General features: G+C 39.9%; 1 protein-coding gene across 3 annotated transcripts in view; it reads right to left on the bottom strand.

Annotated features, from left to right (window-relative positions):
• Positions 1-2,691: 2,691 nt before the first annotated feature.
• LOC132825890 (SH2 domain-containing protein 3C-like) overlaps positions 2,692-21,447 on the bottom strand; it is a 185,818-nt gene continuing 167,062 nt past the window's right edge. For all 3 annotated transcript variants that reach the window (XM_060841497.1, XM_060841498.1, XM_060841499.1), the window contains 8 exons: positions 18,697-19,145; positions 17,536-17,660; positions 16,343-17,004; positions 14,964-15,079; positions 11,781-11,952; positions 8,583-8,694; positions 6,933-7,139; positions 2,692-5,438 (listed from right to left, as the gene is read on the bottom strand). In XM_060841497.1, the coding sequence (XP_060697480.1) occupies positions 5,263-5,438; positions 6,933-7,139; positions 8,583-8,694; positions 11,781-11,952; positions 14,964-15,079; positions 16,343-17,004; positions 17,536-17,660; positions 18,697-19,145 (2,019 nt within the window). In that variant the 3' untranslated portion in view covers positions 2,692-5,262. The remainder of the gene's footprint in view (positions 5,439-6,932; positions 7,140-8,582; positions 8,695-11,780; positions 11,953-14,963; positions 15,080-16,342; positions 17,005-17,535; positions 17,661-18,696; positions 19,146-21,447) is intronic.

Raw genomic sequence — 21,447 nt, 5'->3', positions numbered from 1 at the left:
TTAGGGGAGAGGGATATGGAATCTGCTTCTAAAGGAACCCAACATGGACAAAAGTTGGATAAAGTAAGAGAGACATGTTGTTACAATCAAATCATTATTCAGTAATGGATAACCAATTAGAGACCAGGTTTTATCTATTTTAAAGGTCTCTTTCAATTTTAAAAAGTATTCTTCTTCCCATTCCTCCCCAAATCCTTTCAGAATATAACTTCAAAGATTCGTTAGCATTTCTCTTGTTTCTTGCAGGTTCCATTTTCTCCTGATATTCAGTATTGCATGCTTGGCATCTATAATTGGATACATTTTTAAGCTTAGAATTGTAGAATTTCTACCATGCAGAAAGAGGGCATTCAGCACATTGAGTCTGCATCAACCTTCTAAAGAGCATCCAACCAAGACCCACCACCCTCAAACCCACATGGGGGTTTTATACCATGGCTAACACATCTAACCTACACATCTCTGAACTCTATGAGGCCAATTATCGTGGCCCACCCAACCTGCATATCTGTGGTAGTGTTATTTTCTAAAATGAAATCCAGCCCTTTGAAACCAAGGTCTCAGTTCTCCAGCCGGACAGTAGCTACTCAGAAGCTCAGAAAGATCCTTAGCTTGGAGATCAGAAAAAGTAGCAGCAACAGCTTCACAACCTATGCATGTCTAAGGAGACCAGAATGAGTTGTTAAAGATATAAATGGCTAGAGCCACACCATTCAATGATCAACTAACAAGACTGGGCAAACATTCAAATCTTGCAAGGAATCTTTGTGGATGATTGTCCAAATGTAATTTTGAAAGATACATCTGACTATTGCTTTCTGCATCTGCATAACTTCAAGATGTTGAGTGCTGACACTCAGTTTATAAGAGTATATGTAAAAAGGATAATTATTCAGTGACATGGTGTATTCTAGTTACCAAAGTACAGACGATGGCCTCATTGTTATGTGTCTTTCTAATATTCACTCAGACAATGGATAAATTAAAATGCACTCAAGCCTGATACAAGACTGCCAGGGGATTCAAAGCTGCAGCAAAAAATTAGGGTTAAAATTTCCCACAATATGATAACATGTTATATTGATCTCTGTACTTCTAAGCTGGGATGTGGTGGTGAAGGACAGGGAAAATCAACTAATAATTCCATGCGTTTGCATTGTCCAATGATCCCCTAACAGGGCCATCCAACCCTGTTAATTGAGGGCAGAATTAATCCTCTGCCATCATACCTTGACCAGCCTGGCATCACTGAGTTCACATTTCAGACAAAGCTGTTTGGTGTGGTCACCAAGGCCATGGCATCTATAAGCTCATCAATAGTCATCAATTTCACAAAAAGTTCATGGGAGAAACCATATTCAGTGTTTGTATTTATAGGTTTTGAACTTCATGCAACATCTGCATATATGATATTGGATCCTGCTTTTTTGCATTTTCACTGGCTCTCAAGGGAGCTGACTGTTTATTTGATTTAACTCAGTCAGCAATGATGGCAGTATTGAAGTATTTTGAGTTTTGTGTTTTTGGTCTAGAAGCACATTGAAACCATATGTGGCACATTCCAACTCTGCCACTCCTCTCCTGAATACTGTCAATCAGGTCTTGAAACCAGACAATGTCTCATAATGTGCATACTGTCTAGTTAATAATCTATGTTAAACTTCTGGAAGAGTTAGAAAGCTGTAAGTATATGTGATTTGAATGTTGTGTCAGACCTGTAGTCATCTTAACATTTTGTCAGATTAATTTAATTTTATAATTTTAGTCAAAAACTTAAATGCAGTATAAAGCTGCTCGAGTTTCACTATTCTTGTGTTTATGCACCAAATATACAAGGCTACTCCACCTGACACTAAAATTGCTCTTCTTGGCAAGAATGTCTACAGGAGACGTAGAGTGGAAAATGAACATTTCACAGTAAGTTGGGGGTTACTGAGTGACTGGAAACTGGAGTTGAAGCATTGTTGGGACAGAATGAGGAAAGTTTCACTCAGCAGCTGACCTCTGCTCTACGTGATCTGGGAGCACACAACACTGGTGCTTGGCTCCGAGGGAGCAAGCTCTGTTCCTCAGCATTCCCATCCGTCCCTTTGAATAACATAAACAAATATATTTAAAAGTGTCGACAAACAGCCTGTAAAGTGAAGCTCGCCTTTTCCTCAAGCATTGTCACCAGATTAAAGATTTGTGATTTATATGTACTCTGAGTGTACACAGCCTTTGAATTCCATAACAAAAGTATTCAGTCTGCAATGTGTTTGATGCTTTGCCAGATAACTGCAACAAAGAGAGATACATTAAGGACAGTTCCACAGCTTCAATGGGACAGTTTGTGTGGTAAGGTTACTAAAGACTATAAAATTGATCAAAACTGACAACAGATATATTCAGAGGAGAAGTATATTGCATTGCTGCACGATCTTAACTGTTATTGAGAGGTACCTGTGTTCTTACCACCGTCAAACACTGTTAGTGATCCTGTATCTTTTATTTCTCTTCTCCTGTAGGCTATATGTAATGGTAGAGTATAGATCCACAGACATTCTATGATCACTGCAGTTAACCCATTGGAACATTACAGGAACTTTTATCATTTATAAACAATATATTATTCACATCAAAATTGTAAATCAGATATTTTCCTTATATTTCAGTATGTGAAATGTTTATTTTTATAATTTTATAGTTCACATGTACATTTAAAAAATTACTTCATTTGCACCATTGAATTCCAGAAATCACACACATTTACTTATTTTGCCTTACACAACTCTATTAATACAAATTAATACATTCATCAACATCCAGGATTATACTCTACATCAAACAGGGTTTTGTTTTTTATGCAAGGACATAGAATTTATATGTACATCTCTGTATTTACACTGTGCTATAATTGTAAAGCAGAATAATAGAACACTGAAGAATTGTGGGTTCATGTAGAATGAGCTAAAAGACAAAAATGCAATATGATTTGGATTCTGACTGCCTGTAAAGTACACTCGAGTCCTGGGAATTGAAGATTTCGTGCAGAATTGATGTTATTTACATAAAATTTAGGTTAAAAAATCTTGCATCTTTGTGTTTTAAACCATGTAATATTGTGTCATTCCACTTAATAAGTGTCAAAGTGGACAATTTTGTGTTTTTATTTTGGTGCATATGGTTTGGGTAAGGCTGGAGGTTCAACAATAGCTGTCTCAGAAACACTGTCCATTCCAAAAGCCTAGTTCTGGAAATACAGCAAATATTATGTAACGAGACCAGTACTCAGGGTCTGTATGTGGCTCATCAGCTTTGGCTTTCAATATATAGAATGTTTCCTTGTTTACTTGTATTATAACACAATTAATATCTCCAAATGCACCTATAATAGTTTTTTGAAACTCAATTCTGCATTTCTTTCATCCATCCCAAAGTAAATTATGAGATGCTAGTGATTTCATAGTTCCTCAGCATGAGATAGTTCGATGTAGAGGAATGGTTTGGAGTCTCTGCAAAATGTTAGTTTCCACATAGAAAGCTAATAAAAGTACAGCTACTCAATTTTCCCCCCTCCCAAGTTTTCTGTCTTGTGCTAGGGTACAGTTCCACATGTTCCCCTTCATTTGTGACACTTCACTCCAGTGAATCCAGATAAAGAGCACCAAACAGATCATTGAAATAGAAAGCATCTTTCTCGACAACCAAACCTGGCTTATTTTGTGAAAGCATCACTGGATAGTGTGAGGAGTAAAATGTTTGACAGGTTCCTCGCTAGATAATTTGTTCTTGTTCAGTAAGCCACTTGGCTTGGTTGTATATCCACTGTCCTTCTGAGTTGCCCTCACCACGTAGTCGGTAATGGCACTTTGTACCTAAGTTTCCTGTCTCCAAAGAAGAATGCCATCATACACTATCCACCTCAAGTTCATTGACATCTGCTCACGGTGTTTACGGTGCCACTTCTTGATCAACAAGCCACAGAGCATGATGATCGATGAAGAATCCCTCCCACCAATACAGTGATGAGGATAGGTTAAACAAAAATGACCCTCTTAAACATGCTGCTTTACCCCCATGTTATCTTAGAGTGGAGAAATAAAACTTTACTGTACAATAACTTTACAATGAGACAGCCAGACATTGTCACTTCAAGAGTAACATTCCGAACAGAAACTCACTAATTTCCCCCTTTGTCTTACTCAATAGGAATACTGATCTATCTTTTAATAATTTCTTTGATTTTCACAATATCTCCTCAAGCTAGATAACTCAGCATTGAGTTAACATTCATGTTGCTCAGGAGTTTTCTTTCACTTTCACATGTAGCATTATTTTACATTAAATGCAGTAGTTAAATGCATGTTGTTGTCTATTGGTCGTGTTTTTTGGTTAGTTTCTTTCTGGAGAAAGTGCTAATCACCTGCATGTGGTCATGTTTTGGAGATCTTTAATTAGGATTCATTTTCTGATCATTGCAACCGATATTTCACCCCAACCTCTTTCCCTCCTCCTGAAGGCTTTTGCTGGGGTGCAGTTCCACAGATACCAGCTAACCTCACCTACATTACAGTCGTTCATGTACAAGTATGGAGACTGTATGTTGACAACCCATTCAGCTCTATAAGGCATCAGGGCATCTTAAGTCATAACAGTACAAAGGTGAGTCACGCAGCCTGCTGAATGTACGCTGGCTCTTTCAAGAGCAGTCCATTTGGTCCTTCAAGTTTATTTCCCTCCACTAACCATGGTCAACCCCAATCTTTTCTGATGATCCATTTTCTAAGAATTATCACTGAATAATGATCACAGCTGACTTTTGTGTCCAAAATAATGATCACTGATAATTTTTGTAGTCAGTCACTCGGTGTTCCCTTGGAAAGGTGAGCTAATTTGACACAGACCCAGGAGCAAATGATGGATTCATGTGATCTGTTCAGCTCAGTACAAAGTGGAGTGCTGACTTTATCAGCCAGATTGTGGAATTTTTAAAACTCCTTAACCTCCAGAATGAGTCAGAAATACTTATGATTAGCTAAAAGAAACCCTGCCATTTCCATCACTTCCTGTTTCTTTGTGATTCTGTGCACAGCCATGACGAATCACTAGTAGCATTAGCAAGATAGTGCTCTATCGATCACACACTCAATTCTTTTAAAACATCAAATTTAAATAAAACGAAAATACGAAACTAGGAAGTTCCTCTCCAGCGATTGCTCCCTTTAACCAAACTCACACTGCTTTTTAAGAGCCTTTGTGAATTATCTTTTGCCTTCCAAGCTACAATTCACTGTGACGGACTGGAGGTTCCAATTTGTTTGAAAGTGCACTTAGGACCTTCTCAAACTTTTCATATCGCTCGACTTGGTTGCCTTCTGCTCCTCGGCTCCCCCACAGCAACCGCATCTGGAACTCAGTTTTGAAGATTTCAAGAATTTGTTCATTTTCCTGAAATCCTGAGGAAGAAAACAAATAAAAAGTCATATCTTTAAGCTTCCTTTGATAAAAGTGTTTCTAGCTGAACAACAAGTGTTTCTAGCTGAATGCCACAAACATCTTAACGCTGGGTTATTGTAGGATATTCCTATCTTTTGCTGCTGTTGTGGACTCTGAGCAGTCAATGCAGCAGTCAAAGGTTGGAACGCAGGAGACGTTCTTTTATACAATGAGTTATGAAGTTATGATCTGGAATAAGCTGCCTGAAAGAGTAGTGGGAGCACATTCATTTGAAACTACCAAAATGGAATTCAGTAAATGTTTGAAGGGGAAAATTTGTAGGACCATGGGTCAGAGAAGTGGGACTAATCATGTCACCGTGATAGGAATGATGCCCAGGTGAGCTTTCTGCACTGTACCATGATTTGACTCTGTAAGATGCAGCGTAAAAATACGCCCACCATACTAACTGCTACAGAGCACACTTTAATACTCCGTGTAATATTTCGATTCCCTATATCAGACACCCATGTAGCCTTTCTGAATAAAACTGACATTAGTAACCATTGTTCTGAATTACATGCACTCTGTGTTGTGGACTTGTATCCAACAAGAACAATGAGCTTCATCACTGGCATTCAACCCATCTGTCTGGACTGAATCCAAGCCTACATCTCAGAGGAGAAAGCACTGAGAACTGACAATGTACTAATAGTGCTTACAGAATTGTAATAACACACAAATTCTCTTACTTTCTAACCACACTACATGTTGTATTATCTCCCAAACCAGACTCTCAGAAGCAGCTGACTCAAGGGCCTCACAATTGTGCTTTGTAAATAGTTCTACAGGGATAGGGGTGTGACCTATTGCTGAACATTTTCTTTCTTATCTCTGACAAGGTAACTGCTATTTCTCAGTGTTTCCCCTCTGGCTGTACTTGCAAAATGCATAAAGATACCTTCTGGGGATGTGCTCAGGAGAAGCTATACACATTCTCCTTTTCCTTGGTACAGCTGCCTTTCTTTCCATTCTCCCTTGAGAACAATAGCTTATAAATGGTAAGTCCAAAGAACATTTCATTAAAATGAAGCCTTTGAATTGTTAGTGAGTATTGTGTGGTCTTATAGGTTAGAGGATTCTCAGTTTCATTTCCTGGTCTGAACCATGTTAATTGACTTTAATCAGGCTAATAGTGGTCTGCAATTGGCAGTAGTATCTCTAAATTAAGATGGGGAAACCAAATTCAGCTCAGATTTTTGTCAGTGACCCCTGCTGGATTGGGTTAGATTTGTTATTGCAGTGATTGATCATTTCCAAATCTCATTCATGGAAAATTAGTTTGGTAGGGTGGGGAGTGAAGAGACTGGGAAAGGCCCGACCAATGAAGCTGCACCCCCAGTGTGTCATCCCATTATTCAGAAGGTGGAAAGACAATTGGGGAGTGAGAGATCATTGAAAAATAGAAGTATTTAATCAAGTGAAAGGGAGAACAACACTCCTTACTCATTTACCTTGTAGTTTCATTTCAGCATTTGTTCTGTACAGGCCTCCATGATGTGCAATTGTCCTTGCAGCCTCCAGATGTGACATAACTACCTCCACACCACTTTCACTGATCTCCCATGCCTCCATGTTGTCAGCATTCACAACGTTACGTTCAAGCAGAGTGACGAGGGGAACCACATGAGGAAAGGTCGTGTTGGTCAGCGGAGATACTTCTGAAAAGGTAGAGAGTTTTATTTTTAGAACATGCGAAGATTGAAATAGTCGAAAGGAATAAGAATATGAAGCACTGAATGAGAAAATATCTCTTTAAGTTATCTGTTAAATTAGGATCTTTACCAGACTTCTGAGGGAATGTTCTGCATAAATATTAACAGATGTATTGAAACAAAACCCCAAAATTTCACTTCTCTTCTGGCTTTCCAGCTCTACAAATATTCTCCCTCAGTGCCTCTATAGCAGAGGAATTATAGTATCCTGTGGTGCATTTAATACTGTCCGTACTATCTAATTCTATCTAAAGGAGATTCAGGTTGCACAGGGCGGTGGTCATGGTGATGGTGTGGGGGGAGGAGGCTGCAAGAAGTGTCTGAGAGGAGAAGGGACCTGCAAATAGGTTTGGGGGAGAAAGGGAAGCTTCAAAGGAGAGTGGACAGTTCTAAATCTGTCAACAAAGAAATACTTAACTAATTAGGAACCAACAAAATTGTAAATAATGTGGATAATTAATTCATTGAAAATTAATTTGGAATCTCTCATTTAAGTTTGCATAAATTCAGAAGTTGTAATGAACATTGTGCTCATTGTTAAATTTAAATCTGAGATTGCTATCTGAGATGCTGTAAGCAGGCTTGTAACTGCTTAGTTAAACTCTTCCAACTTTGTGCTTATGCAATGGGTAAAGTATTCGTTCTGACTTACCAGTCTGCATAAGGTGTGTTTCCAGTCATGGCATTTTGTGTGAAGTGTGTGTCAGTTATTGAAGAAATAAAAACTTTGCTAACTTACTGTAAAGTCCAGGAAATTAATTATTTGCTTGTGTGTTATGGCTATAAGTTTAACAGACAATTAGTTGAGGATATTGTTGAATTATTCTAATTCTGCTTCTGTGTGAGTTCAAATATTCCATATATCAACACAAAATCAAAAATAATATAACTATGTGATTGCATCACCTAATAAAGGAATTTGTGAGAATGGAAAAGTAGCCCCCACATACCCTAAAGAAAATCAAGAGAAGGGCCAAATAAAGTAGCCTCTGCCAACTTTCCCACTATTGACAAAATGGTACAGAGAATGTCAGTCAATGACCTTCGCCCTTCCATGTACCTCCACTCCTCTTCTGCATTATTTGGCAGCCTCCCCCAATCCCCAAAGGGACCAGAAAATCCTGGTCAAAATTTAGCAGTCAGTAGATATTGGATCTGTATCCATTCCAGTCTGCGTTGTTTCCTAATCTAAGTCCAAGCTCATCAGGCAAGGCACCAAACAGGCTTTGGGAATTTTGTCCCATAGTAGAGAGACTGATTTGCCACCACATAAAAAGCCATTAGACAAAAAACTTTAAGGGGGGATTTTGTCCCTTTGTTCCCCTCTACTCTAGAAGGGGAGGATTTTCTTTTTAAAAAGCTGTGCACAGTGGATAAAGAATCAATCACCTCTTCCTTCATTCATATTTTTCATGAACGGCTTCAGTTTCTTTTCATAAAGAATTGCCCCCTCAGTGTGTCGTTGTCGAAGAATCATCCATGTCTGTTCAAGCCTTGAGATCTACAAAGTGCAGGAAAACAAAGGTAAGTAGAAGTTGTAATTGGGTGGAAACGGATTTCAAAAAATGCATGACATCAATTGGTGGGCATCTTGCAATTACATTGCAATATTCATCTTTACAATGTTTTCTTCTATCAGAAAGGACAGTAATTCACAGGGTTTTTTTTCACCTCCACTTGGATTATTTATTGAAGTAACAAAGTGGAATGATGATGATAGTGCAGTAGATGTTGCAAGTAAGAACTTCCAAAAGGCATTTATTAAAGTCTAGTACCACATAACAGACTTACTTTGAAAACAGAAGCAAATGATATTAAAGGGACAGTGGCAAGCTAGGCATCAAGTTGGGTCATGGGGTGGGAGTCAGAGATTAGTTGGGAATGGGTGTTTGTTTGACTGGTGGCAAATATGTAGTGAAGTCCCAGGGATTAATGTTAGAATAATAGTGTTTTTTCATTATATAAATAATCTGTATTTGACATTCAGTACAATTCAAAAATTTGTGGATAATGCACCACTTAGCAATGTAATGAACAGCAGAGTAACAAATTTCAGGAGGACATAGAAAGAGAGAGACATGGCTAATACAATTCAATGGGGTTAAATGTGATGTGATGTTATTCAGGAAAAACAACACAAAGAAGCATAATAATGTAAATATTTGAAAGGGATGCAAAAGCAGATAAATTGGAGATACACATTCACATATCCTTGAAGATGGCAAGTTAAGAAAACATCTGAGAAAGTTGGCTTCATAAATAGGGATATCAAATACAAAAGAAAACAAGCTATCACTGGTTAGGCCTTAACTGGAGTAATATGTACAATGCAGTGGGTTTGTGATGCAGATTGACACCAATAGTATGGGTTCAATTCCTGCAATGACTGAGGTTATCATGAAGGACTCTCCTTCTCAACCTCTCCCCTTGCCTAAGCTCTGATGACCCTCAGGTTAAACCACCACCAGTCATGTCTCATTAATAGACAGCAGCCCTATTGTCTGGTAAGACTGTGATGACTTTACCTTTTACCTGTGACATAGTGGTTATGTCACTGGATTAATAATGCAGAACTCCAGGTTAATGTTCTAAGGTTATGGGCTCACACCTCACAATTGCAGATGGTGAAATCTTCATTCAAGAAAAGCTAGTTTGTTAATCATTGTAAAATCCACCTGGTTCACTAACGTGCGCTAAAGAAGGAAAACTGCCAGCCTTACCCGGTCTGGCCTACAGGCAATTCCTGACACAAGGCAACATAGCTGACTCTGAACTGCCCTCTGGGCAGTTAGGGATTAACATTAAATGCTTAACATCCAGTGACTTCCACATCCCATGAATGAGTATCAAGAAAAATTTAGGGAATTATACATAAGGAAGGATGCAAGAGTCCTGGAAAGAGTAGAGTGCAGGTTGAGCAGCAAGATAAAGGAGAATGAGCAAGTTGAGATTGTTCTCCTTAGAGCAGAAACAATTAAATGGAAGCCTAATAGAGATATTTAAAATAATAAGGGGCTAAATAGGGAAAGCTATTTCTTCTGCCAAATGAGTTGATAACAATTTTATAAACATTAAATAATTGGCTAAAGGGCTGGAGGAGAAATGGGGAGAAATTTCTCTGCAGAGTGAGCCATAGAGTCTGCGACACACCACCAAAACCTTGAGACCAAATTGGACAGTTGTTTCAAAAATCTAGAACAGGTACAATAGCCAAATGACATCCTACTGTTCTGTAAGAATCTATGAACTCACAATCCAAGGGCTTTTTGTAGAATAATGGACAAAATCAATGAAGTTAATCCTCAGAACACCAGGAATAATACCAAAATGCTGTTTTTTGGAAATCGAATTAGATTTATTCAATCACCCCAAATTTGTAACCCTGATGTTATTTCGCAAAACAACTCTATTACATAAAATAGTGATTTACAATTATTGCGAGCAGTGCCAGAGAGGATTAAATAGTCTTACAAAAAGGTCTAAAGGATACTTGTGTTTCAATTGAATTACTTGAACAATCCGTCCCACCCCATCTGCAGCAATCCAACTGACACCTGACAGTGACCACAAAGAATCAAGGAAATAAGCACAGAATTTAATTCACACACACAAGTCGCTCATTTATATAATTATCCAGTTATCAAACACTGAGTCTGGAATGTAACAAAAGGAAAATTATAATATTTCTTAAATTAAATTTTAACATTACCATTGTATGTACCACGACTAACAAAAAAGAAGCCAATGACATCATCTGAAATGGACAAACATGTTTCATCTTTGGAACAATGCCATCTTGTAAATAAGAAGATGCAGCAAACCACATTTACTGAATGGCTCTCATATTTCCTGTTAATAGATTTTGGATCAATACAGGATCAGGACTGATGAGTGAAGATATTTAATGAGGCATCTAAAAGCCTTTAGCTGCATTGTGCATCAGGCATAAAATACTTAGGGGTTATGGTCAATGTTTTTTTTATGTGACAATATTTAGTGTGATGTTGTTGCGTATGACTGACATAATTATGCGTTTTCATGGTGTTGAGGTACTTTTGGATGTGATGTACACAAAATTACAAGGCTTTGTCAGAAGTGAAACAACAAAGATTGCTGGAAATACTCAGTAGGCAGTGCAGCATCCATATAGAGAAATAAAGTTAATCCTTCAGGTCACAAAGAAAGATCATCTCAACCCGAAACATTTATTCTCTCTCCACAGTTTCTACCTGACCTGCTGAGTGTTTATGTTTCAGATTTCCAGCATCCGCAGTATTTTGTTTCTGCACCCCACTGGTAGTTGGGGTGCAGAAACACTGAGGCCAGTGCATTCTGGTGCCCCACTACGTCTGACTCTGATAAGTTTGTAACCTGTGTCTCTGAGAAAACAGTGAACAGAGAGGCCCCTGCAAAATACAGCTGCTGAGGGAAATCATTCAACAAACCATATTGGTTCTCACTAGATGTGTGGGAAGGTTTGAAAAGACTTCTTTTTTGCTAAGAGAGGCTTATAATCAATTGGGACTAGTAAATTAATCAAGGATAAGAAACTCTCTAAAGAATTATCTCACAGTTTCCATCACCTACCTGAGGCATTTCTAAAGCTTTCATCACAGCAGCAAAGCCAAACATATTTCCCATATTGCTCTTCAGTTCAGCAGCCAGCTGTATAGTTTTGTGAAGGAGAGCGGCCCGCTCCTCTGTGCTACCAGTACAGCCTAGGATATCCACCGCCATCATGATTGACATTGTATTAAAACTGGGGGAAAAAAACAAAAAAAAAGTCACAGTTGAAAACAGCAAACGCTGGAAACAAACAGCAAGTCATTTGGGAGGAAGAAATATAGTTAATGTTTCAGATTAATGATTTTTCATTAGAACTGCCTGTTGAAGAGCAAAGTTTTTCTTCAAAGTCTGATAGTTGCACGCAACACCGATCTCAGGCTAATTCATTTGGAAAATAATATTACTCAGAGGTTCTCCTCATTGTCCCTTGTGTGGTTGACTGCCAGAATTCTGAAGTAGTTCCCTCCAGCAGTTATCGAGTATTCTTTATAGGACAATCCACATCACCAAATAAATTCTGTGAAATTACATGCGTATCGCCTATTCTAACCCCACTGATTTTTAGTGACCCACCACACTCCTTACCCTCGATCTTTCTTTCTCTTATTCCTCTATTAGCCAAACTTATTAGGTCACATCTGTGCAGTTCCAAACTCTGAGGTCTTATTTTAACTCTGTTTAAATGAATGAATTTAGAGTCAGTTAAAATCAAGATCTCAAATTTGACACTACTACCTCTGAAAGTCACTCATTATCATCTGTTGCTTTAACCTGGTGCAACTATTCAATGATTTACCTGCCAACAAGATTCATTTTCGGTACTTGTAGTATTTGTTTGTTAAGGGCACTATTTGGAGCTGCTATAAACTGCTCAACAGGTTATGCAGCCCTCAGAGTAAATGTTGAACTGCTTTAAATTAATCTTTAGATTGCTCACAGGTAATCAAATTTTCAATGTAAGGGATATAACTTGTAATTGATAATAAGGGATTTGAGTTTTCAAACATCCTGACAGTTTTCAATTGCAAATGCAACAACTCCTGTGCAGGCCCTGTTTTGCTACACAGAAGAATACCATTCCTCATGAACGAAGGAGCATACACAGACTGCTCCAATATCACCTTTGAGACATTCAGTAGGCAAGAAGTCGGGTGAAGAAATGCATTAGCTCTGGGAATGAGTCCCACTTCAGATCAGCTCTGTTGCAAGTAATGAGATAGAGCAAAGGCAATCACCCTGACATACCTGCTTGTGCTTTTCATCCTTTAACTCCTCCCCTGAAAGCACCAATGGGGGGTGGCCACCATCCCCCTCAAACAAATGTCAGGTTCTGCTTCTAATGTGAAATTTGGGAGGTGACAACAGAGACAAATATGAGCTGGTTTTCAGCCTTTGCTTCTATTCTAAAAGCTCGGTGAGAAAGGCAACAACGTAGAACTTACTACTTTAATTCACTTTGGGTATGTAACCTACAAAACCAGATCATTTTTTTTAACTCACTTGGAACATGGGTGTCATTGGCTGAGCCAGCATTTATTGCCTGTCCCTAGTTGTACTCGGGAAGTTGTTGGTGAGCTGCCTTATTCGACCACTGCAGTCCATGCGCTGTGGGTTTACCCAAAATGGCGATAGAGAGAGAGAGCTCCAGACTTTTGACCCAGCAATAGTGAAAGAACAGCAATATATTTCTAAGTCAGAATGGTGGTGGCTTGGAGGGGCACTTGTAAATGTTGGTGTTTTGTTCAGCCCACAAACTGAGGCAGCTGATATCGAATACAGCACTGGTAGGAGTGTCAAAATTGATCTGTATTTTCCCAGGCAATAGGAGGGAAGATGAAAACATCAGAAGTCTTTCTGTTCCAGGTTTCTCTCTAGTGACTCCATCCTGTAATTCCCCTCATTGAGAAAAGTCCTGTTTACCTCCATGACTTAGAATTCTGATATGAAGAAAATGAGCGCCGAGATGCAGAGAAAAGCAAGGAGACCTGTATCTTCAGGAAAGGGGCAAGAAAATGGACAAGTCACTCTCTTTCCCTCAGGAAAGAAAAATGAGAAAGGATGTGGATGAGTCCAGACTGGGGGGGGCCATTTTGAAATTAGGTGTCACTCTTTTAAGAAAGAGGATTTTTTTTCTCTCTTGGAGGGTTGTGCAACTTTGGAACTGTGTGCCTGAGAAGTCTGTGACAATGCTGTCACTTTAAAAAAGTTAGTTTGTCTTGGGTTTTTTTTTAAAGAGAGGTCATAAAGGCACAGGGGCCAAAGGATCTAGGAAGAGCCTGGTTTAACAATGGCAGGAGAGTGACCAGTTCTCCCAGCTCAGGACTTTTATAGTTTAGTTTAGCTGTGGCAGTCACATAATGCTGGAGTCCAGAAAGGTTGCAAGCTTCAGCAATGATTCCAGACTGACTTTCTCTCTGAAATCTCTTTGGAAGTTGTTCCCTCCTGCCTGTAAGAATCTGTGTTTCAATTTACCTTTTTGCCAAGGGGTGTGTTTATGGGATGTTACTGGATCGGAACAGTTCCTTAATTAAGTTGCTTTATCAAGTCAGTTAGTTTTCCGATAGTTACGTTATTCTAAATTTTGTTTTCTTTTGTTCATGTTTCAAGTGCAGCGTTTAAATAAATTCTATTTTGCTTAAAGCTGAGTGGTTTGACCAGCTGCATCAAACCTGGAATATCCATTTCACATCTGCCTTTAAAATAAGAAAAAGTTAGGGTCTGGGCCAACTTCTTAAAATATTTTGAGGGCATCTGAACCATAACAAATCGCGGTTTAAGTGAATCATTGAATATTTTTAAGGCAGGGTAGACAGATTTTCATTAGGCAGGGGAATCCAAAATTATCAGGCTAGATAGAAATGTAGAATTCAAAACACAAACAGATCAGCTATGATCTAATTGAATGACAGAATAGGCTTGAGGAGCCGAATGATCTACTTCTCCTATTTCGTATGCTGGTTTGTAAAATATAAACGATATTTGTAAATCTGTGCTGCAGTAGCTGCACTGTCTGATTGAGTGTAAGCAAACAGGTCTGTTCAAATATAGTGTTGTTGTCCCACTGAATTCAATAGAGATTTCACAAATTGATGCCAAACTTTTAAGAAGCTGTTGCTATGAGTCCTTCTGTTTTAAAGTAAATGATCTGCCACACAGCCAAGAACACAGAACGTGGTTTGCATCACGACTCTCTGCTTCTCTCACCGTTCCAATAAGTCGAGTCGGAGCTGGTGCCCATGGGGAAGAGTGAGTAACTCCAGGCCTGAGCTCACTCCCATCTGCTTCTGCAGTTCCTTAGAAACAGCCAGTATCCTAGCAACCTGTGTGGACAGGATATAAAGGAGATTAATCAACTTGCACTCTCAGCAATTACACAGACACAAATAACAGGCATCACATTCACCCATTGAATATTGATCTGTTTATCAAACAGCATCTTGCAGTTATTCTGCCAAGTATGAAACATCAAGAATCTTGATTAACAATTTTGGAAAAACATTTGTCTCATAAACAAACATAATAAATATTTAGAATCCATGTCAACCTCCAAACATATTGAAAGATTTTAACTTTAAAAGAAAAGCATCACCACAGTCCCAAAGATTATATTGAACTGAGATTTTGGAACAACTGATAATATGCCAACAATATTACTTCAAGATAAATAAACCAAAAAAAATTAATACCCTTCATTTCTTCTTTTAACTGTTGCTAGTATAAAACGTTTTTGGCTCAGCCACCATCCAATTGCCACTCTTGTTGTGTGAGCCTCAGTCATGAATGTCCAAATTCTATTCAACTCTCGGGGTATCACAATTGAACTGGATCTTATCAATACAGATACATATATACCCATGTACTTAATAACAAGGCAAGTGCTGGGATAACTATTTTGATTGATATTTTAGGCCGACTTCACTTATCTTCCCTAGGTCAGTGTATCAAGATGAACATCTAATTCCTGGCTGAATTTAACTAGTAGTGTAGATTATTACCTCTCAGGCTTATACTGTCTCAGTTTGACTCACTGGTGGTGCTTTTTCTCTAAGTCAGAGGCTCTGGGGTTCAAGCTCTACTGTGGATTTGGGTGTACAATCGAGGTTTAGGTTTCAGTGCAGCACTGAAGGAGTATTGCACTGGTGGAGGTATGAATGTTTGGTTGAGAGTTTGAACTCTCCCTGCTTACTCATTCGGATGGATACAGAATATCCCTCAGCGCTTCGAAGAAGTGTTCCTGAGATGTTATAGTCAAAATTTATCCCTTGTCCAAAAAAAAATTTACTATTCATTTTCTTGCTGCTGGTGAGACTTTTCTGTGCTTAAATCAGTTGGCATATGCCTCCAGGACTGCAGTGACTACACACTTCAGAAGTTATTCATTGGCTGCAAAGAGCTTTGGGAAATCCTGAGGACACAAATGGAATGATATCAATGAAAACTTGATGGCACCAAGCAGTGTAATTAACAACTGGAATAATTAGGCTCTTGGTGAGGAATTGCCAAAAAGGAAAGTTTGTTAATTCCACAATCCAACACTGAAGATATAACTGGGGAAAATCAAACCAGTGCTCAGATTTTCTCACCGTGCAGTCTACTTTTGTGATGTGCTTGGCTGTAGTTTTTGGATCCTCCTCAGCCAACAGCTCCTTGACTTTCTTCAGCACTGCCATCTCGAGTGGCTTGTTCTCTGAAGGAATAAGTATCGACTGATATCCATTTGGCTTAAAGGATGACACCATTTCAATGATCGGGGCTGTGAAGGAGTGACACTGCAGCCCCTCCTCTTCCGTGAAAACTGGCATTTGACCGAGGAATGTTTCCGTCTCCATGATCCCAAAGTTTGTCTCAGACTGCCAGCTGGAGATGTTGGGATATTCCTCAACTTTCAACCGTTCTACATAGCTCTTTGCCATCAGTTGACTTTGTTTAAGGGCCAGCTCTAGCTGCTGCCTCTCCCAGTCGACGGGAGAAGAGGGTCGTAGCTCACAGTAGTGGGTGTGTTCTGCTTCTTTGAAATTATCTGACGCCTTCCTCTGGGCCAACTGTGAGGAGCCATGCATTGGGGTAGAATGTGTGCTGTTACAGTGAGGCCCACTTGAGGCTTCTGAGGGGCCTCCCCTATTAAGGTCCTGACACAGTTTGTTACCAGTAGGTGGGCTAAGTTGTGGCTCACTAGACCGTCGCAGGACTGGCGATGATGGCATCATTCTTTCCACTCGGCCCAGCTGGCTTTTGTGCTTCAAACCTGTGGAAGATGTTACAAAAAGTTAAATATAAGTGTTCTGATTCATACACTTCTTTGTCCTTCCCTACACTGTCTCATTGGAGACTACAGCTCCATGAAGCCTTGGCCCCATCCCATTGCAGCTGATACCCATTCTTCATGTACGGGCCTGGACTCTGGTGATTTTTTTTTTAACAGCAGAAGTTTATTGCAGCTTTGGACAGGGCCAGGCCCGAGATGCCAGACCTTCGACCTGAAAATGAGCCAGCGTCCGGCCCAACCAAGAGCTGGATCTCACTTGATTGTCCCCAAACAGTGCACTTTCCTTCAGGGTGTCACTGGATAGTGATGAGGAGCAGGACCCATGGTTATTATTCCTCTACAATTGTGAGGCTAGATTTAAAAATAAACTCGTGAGGGTACTATGTTCTATCCTTCAGAACATTACTGATTTTTAAATGATGATTTATGTCTGTTCAGAATTTTATGAACTGTTTTGTGAATGAACCAATTAGGAGTTTACCATCACAGTATTGCTGATATCCCACTTACTTGTGCTGTATTCTGGAGTCTGAGGAATCTCATTCACTGGAGACATTCCATGGTGAATATCCTTGATTTGGTCCATACTCAGAGCAAAGTTCCTAACTGTTTCCTTGTGATGTGGTGATGGAATACTGGAAAAAGAATAAGGGACTGGTGAGGGAACTTCTTCATTAACTCATCATTCAATTGTTAAGAGGCCACAACTTCACCTCTGCTCGTAATGTGCGAATGCATGTTCCACTCTGAGTGGATCAGAACCACAGGCCCCAGTGGCCTGCCAGCCTCTGCTCCTAGTTTGTGGCCTACTCAATTTTGAGGGTGGAGCTTTGTTAGCATCAGGACAGCGGGATGAAGATGGAGGTCAGATGCTTCTGAGGCAGCTAGCCATTCCGAACCACCACCCTAGTCCACATCCAGGCTACAAAAATGTACTGGCGGTATTGAGAAAGGCAACAGGCCTGGTGTTCTGACAGCCCTGAGGAGCATTCCTATTCCCTGTTATTCAGGTTGGGCAAATCTGTACCTAATGCATTTCACGTAGAGTAATTGATGTCTGACATACATTAGACCATATTAGAGTGATGCTGGAAAAGCACGGCAGGTCAGGCAGCAGTCGTGGAGCAGGAAAATCGATATTTCGGGCAAAAGCCCTTCATCAAGATTCCACTCTAACCTGGACTCTGATCTCCAGGCCTCACTTTTGCCATACATTAGACTGTCAATTTGCTTTTTAAAGACTTCATAGCACCACTCAAACCATCGCTGCAGCCCTGGTGATGGGACAGGGGAGTAGTAAGCAAATTGTCTGCCCACCATTTTCAGGACACTGCTACCCCAAGATGAGAATTCTGAAAATATGGTCCGTTTTAAAAAAAGCTTGTTGCTTGATATGCACCCTCCCTCTCCATGTCATCTCCTCAAGGGATGGTCACGTAATGGTTTCTTTAGTACTTACCATGGTCCAGACGCTCAGCCAATGCCTTTTAAGCAATCAGGTGAGTTGATCATGAGAGAGGTGGAGGAATCAGAGTTGATGCTTACCCTGCTATTGACTACATATCTACACAGACAGCTTTTTACAGGGCTATTGTCTAATAATCTGACCCTTGTTTTCTTAGGAAGGGAAGACGAGGCTTTTTTCTGGATTTTAAAACCCCAGGCATTTACCTATTGCCACAGCTGTCACTGCGGATCATCTTGTCAGAAGTGAGACCGTCCGTCATAGTCACGCTGCGCCTCTTGATGTATCCACCTTTCTGGTTGGTTGATGGATGGGTCAGGCCATGTTTCCCATTGGACAGTCCATAGCTGGCCTCCAGGTAGCGGAGAGGGAGGGTGCGGTTGATTGGAGTGTGGATAACAGCACCGCTCTGCTCAGAGACCGGTTTGCGGTTCCCAACGTAAAACCTGACCAGGGCAGGGATGTTGTCAAAGCTCTCCCTCTCGAACAGGTACTGGATGCGGGTGTAGGTCTCATTAGGTTTGATCATCACCTTGTTGATTTTGAAATGCAGGGGTTCATTTTTCCATCGGCAGGTCAGCACATAATCACCAACACATGTGAGCGAGTCACGAATGAGGAAATCTCCATTTTTCTGGACCAGGTTCTCAGAAACCTAAAAAATAAGAGTTGATTTTTGTTTTAAAAAATAGAGTCCAGGAATATGAGGACATGACTCACTCCATAGAGCTTGTAACACCATTCAATTAGTTCACAGTTGATGGCCATTTACCTGGCATGGTTCCATAAGCTTTATTATCACCACTGAAACAAACATCCATTAATTGCAGTTTTGATATTTTTCAATTAACCTCAACAACTTCTCGGTGAGAGTTAGAGTTCAGATTTTCCAATTTCTGACCTCACTCAATGCTTCATAAATTCTAACAGCCAATACCTCAGCATCATCTCCATTGATGGACTCATTTGGTGGATTTTTACAGAGAGCTGAATAATGTGGGCTATGATGAGAAATCTGGAGAAATGCATGAGAAAACAGGCAAGGCCTTTCTCAATGTCACTGTATTTTCAAACAGAGTTACCATTAGACCATAAGATATGGGAACATAAGTGGACCATTCAGCTTGTTGAGTCTACTCCACCATTCAATGAGATCATGGCTGATCAGATAATCCTTAACTTCACTTTCCTGTCTTTTTCCTATAACCCCTGATTCCCTTACTGTTTGAAAATCTCACTCTCTCAGCCTTGAATATAATTAATAACCCAGTCTCAACAGCCTTCTGTGGTAAAGAATTTCACAGGTCATTACCTTTTGAGAGAAGAAATTCCTCCTCATTTCTGCCTTAAATGTGTGACCTCTCAGTCTGAAATTATATCCTCTGGTTCTACACTCTCCTCCAAGGGGAAACAACCTTTCTACACCTACCCAGTCAATTCCCCAAGAATCATGTATGTTTCAATAAGGCCACCTTTCATTCTTCCAAATTCCAATGAGTACAAGCCTAAGCTACTCAACCTAAGATCTTTTTTCCCAAGGTAGGGGAGTCCAAAACTAGAGGGCATAGGTTTAAGGTGAGTGGGAAAAGATTTAGAAGGGACCTGAGAGGCAACTTTTTCACACAGAGTGTGGTGTGTGTATGGAATGAGCTGCGGGAAGAGGTAGTGAAGGCAGGTACAATCACAAAATTCAAAAGGCATCTAGATGGATACATGAATAGTTAGGGATTTGAAAGATATGGGTCAAATGCTGGCAAATGGAACTAGATCAGTTTAGGATATCTGGTTGGTGCGGACAACTTGACCAAAGGGTCTGTTCCATGCTGTATAATTCTATGACTCTCCTTATAAGACAGTTTCTCCATACCTAGTATGAGGCTTAGTGAATCTTCTTTGTATTACCTTTAATACCAATATATCTTTCCTTTGTTAAGGGGCCCAAAGATGTTCACAATATTCCAGCTGTGGCATGACTAGGGTTTTCCATAGTTTTATGAAAACCTCCCCACTTCTATACTCTATTTCCTTTGAAATAAAGGACAGCATTCCATGTACCTTTCCCATTACCCAATGATCTTTGGTTGTAGCCTTTTGTGATTAATGGATGAGGCTCCCAAATTCCTCTATGCTGCAGCTTTCTGCAGTCTTTTTCCACTTAAGTAACATTGAGTTCCTATTCTTCCTACCAAAGCATATAACTTCACATTTTCCCACATTATAATCTATCTGCCAAGTTTTGGTGTCATCCTAACCACTTATCTTCCCACCTATTATTGTACCATCTGCAAACTTGGCTACAGTACATTTGTTAGCATTGAGACAAAATTTTCGCCAAACAACATAAGCTGCCTATTAAAAGGCATTATTACTGAACAGCTTAATTGACAATTCCTGCCATGGAAGTCAGAGCAGGTAACTGGTGACTTCAGCTTGCCACCTGTTCCTCTGGATTGGCATCTGACAACTGCCAGCCTTCCAGAACCCTCACGGCACCTCTCTGATTCATTTGATTCAGATCCTTCTGCATTTTAAAGCTGCACTTAAGGGCACAATGGCAACTAGCATTGAAGTGCTGTAGCAAGGGTATATTACACAGGGACCAAGGTCCAGCCTATATCTCAGATTGTATCTCAGGGCTGCTCGCTTGCTCTCTAGTGCTCAAACACTTAGTGTCTACCTGCATTCCTGCTTGCCATGTCTTTTAACATGACACATAAGCCAGAGCCAAAAACCTACAGTGCTGCTGTACTGACTTGCCATTTCACCTTCACACAGAGCCAAACTACTTGTCATGCTAGTCAGTAGTAATAAGTACAAGGGTGGATATCTTGCTGTAAGCCACAGTGAGACAGTAGCACCACACCTAAAGTGATGGTCATTTCAAAATACGGGGGTGGGGGGGTAGTCCTCCTACTCAAGAGAGTCTGCTATTACTCAGCGGTGTCATGGTACTATCA

Source organism: Hemiscyllium ocellatum, chromosome 21 (assembly GCF_020745735.1).
Source record: "Hemiscyllium ocellatum isolate sHemOce1 chromosome 21, sHemOce1.pat.X.cur, whole genome shotgun sequence".
NCBI classification, from domain to species: Eukaryota; Metazoa; Chordata; class Chondrichthyes; order Orectolobiformes; family Hemiscylliidae; genus Hemiscyllium; species Hemiscyllium ocellatum.
This window is presented reverse-complemented; position numbering and strand designations above follow the sequence as displayed.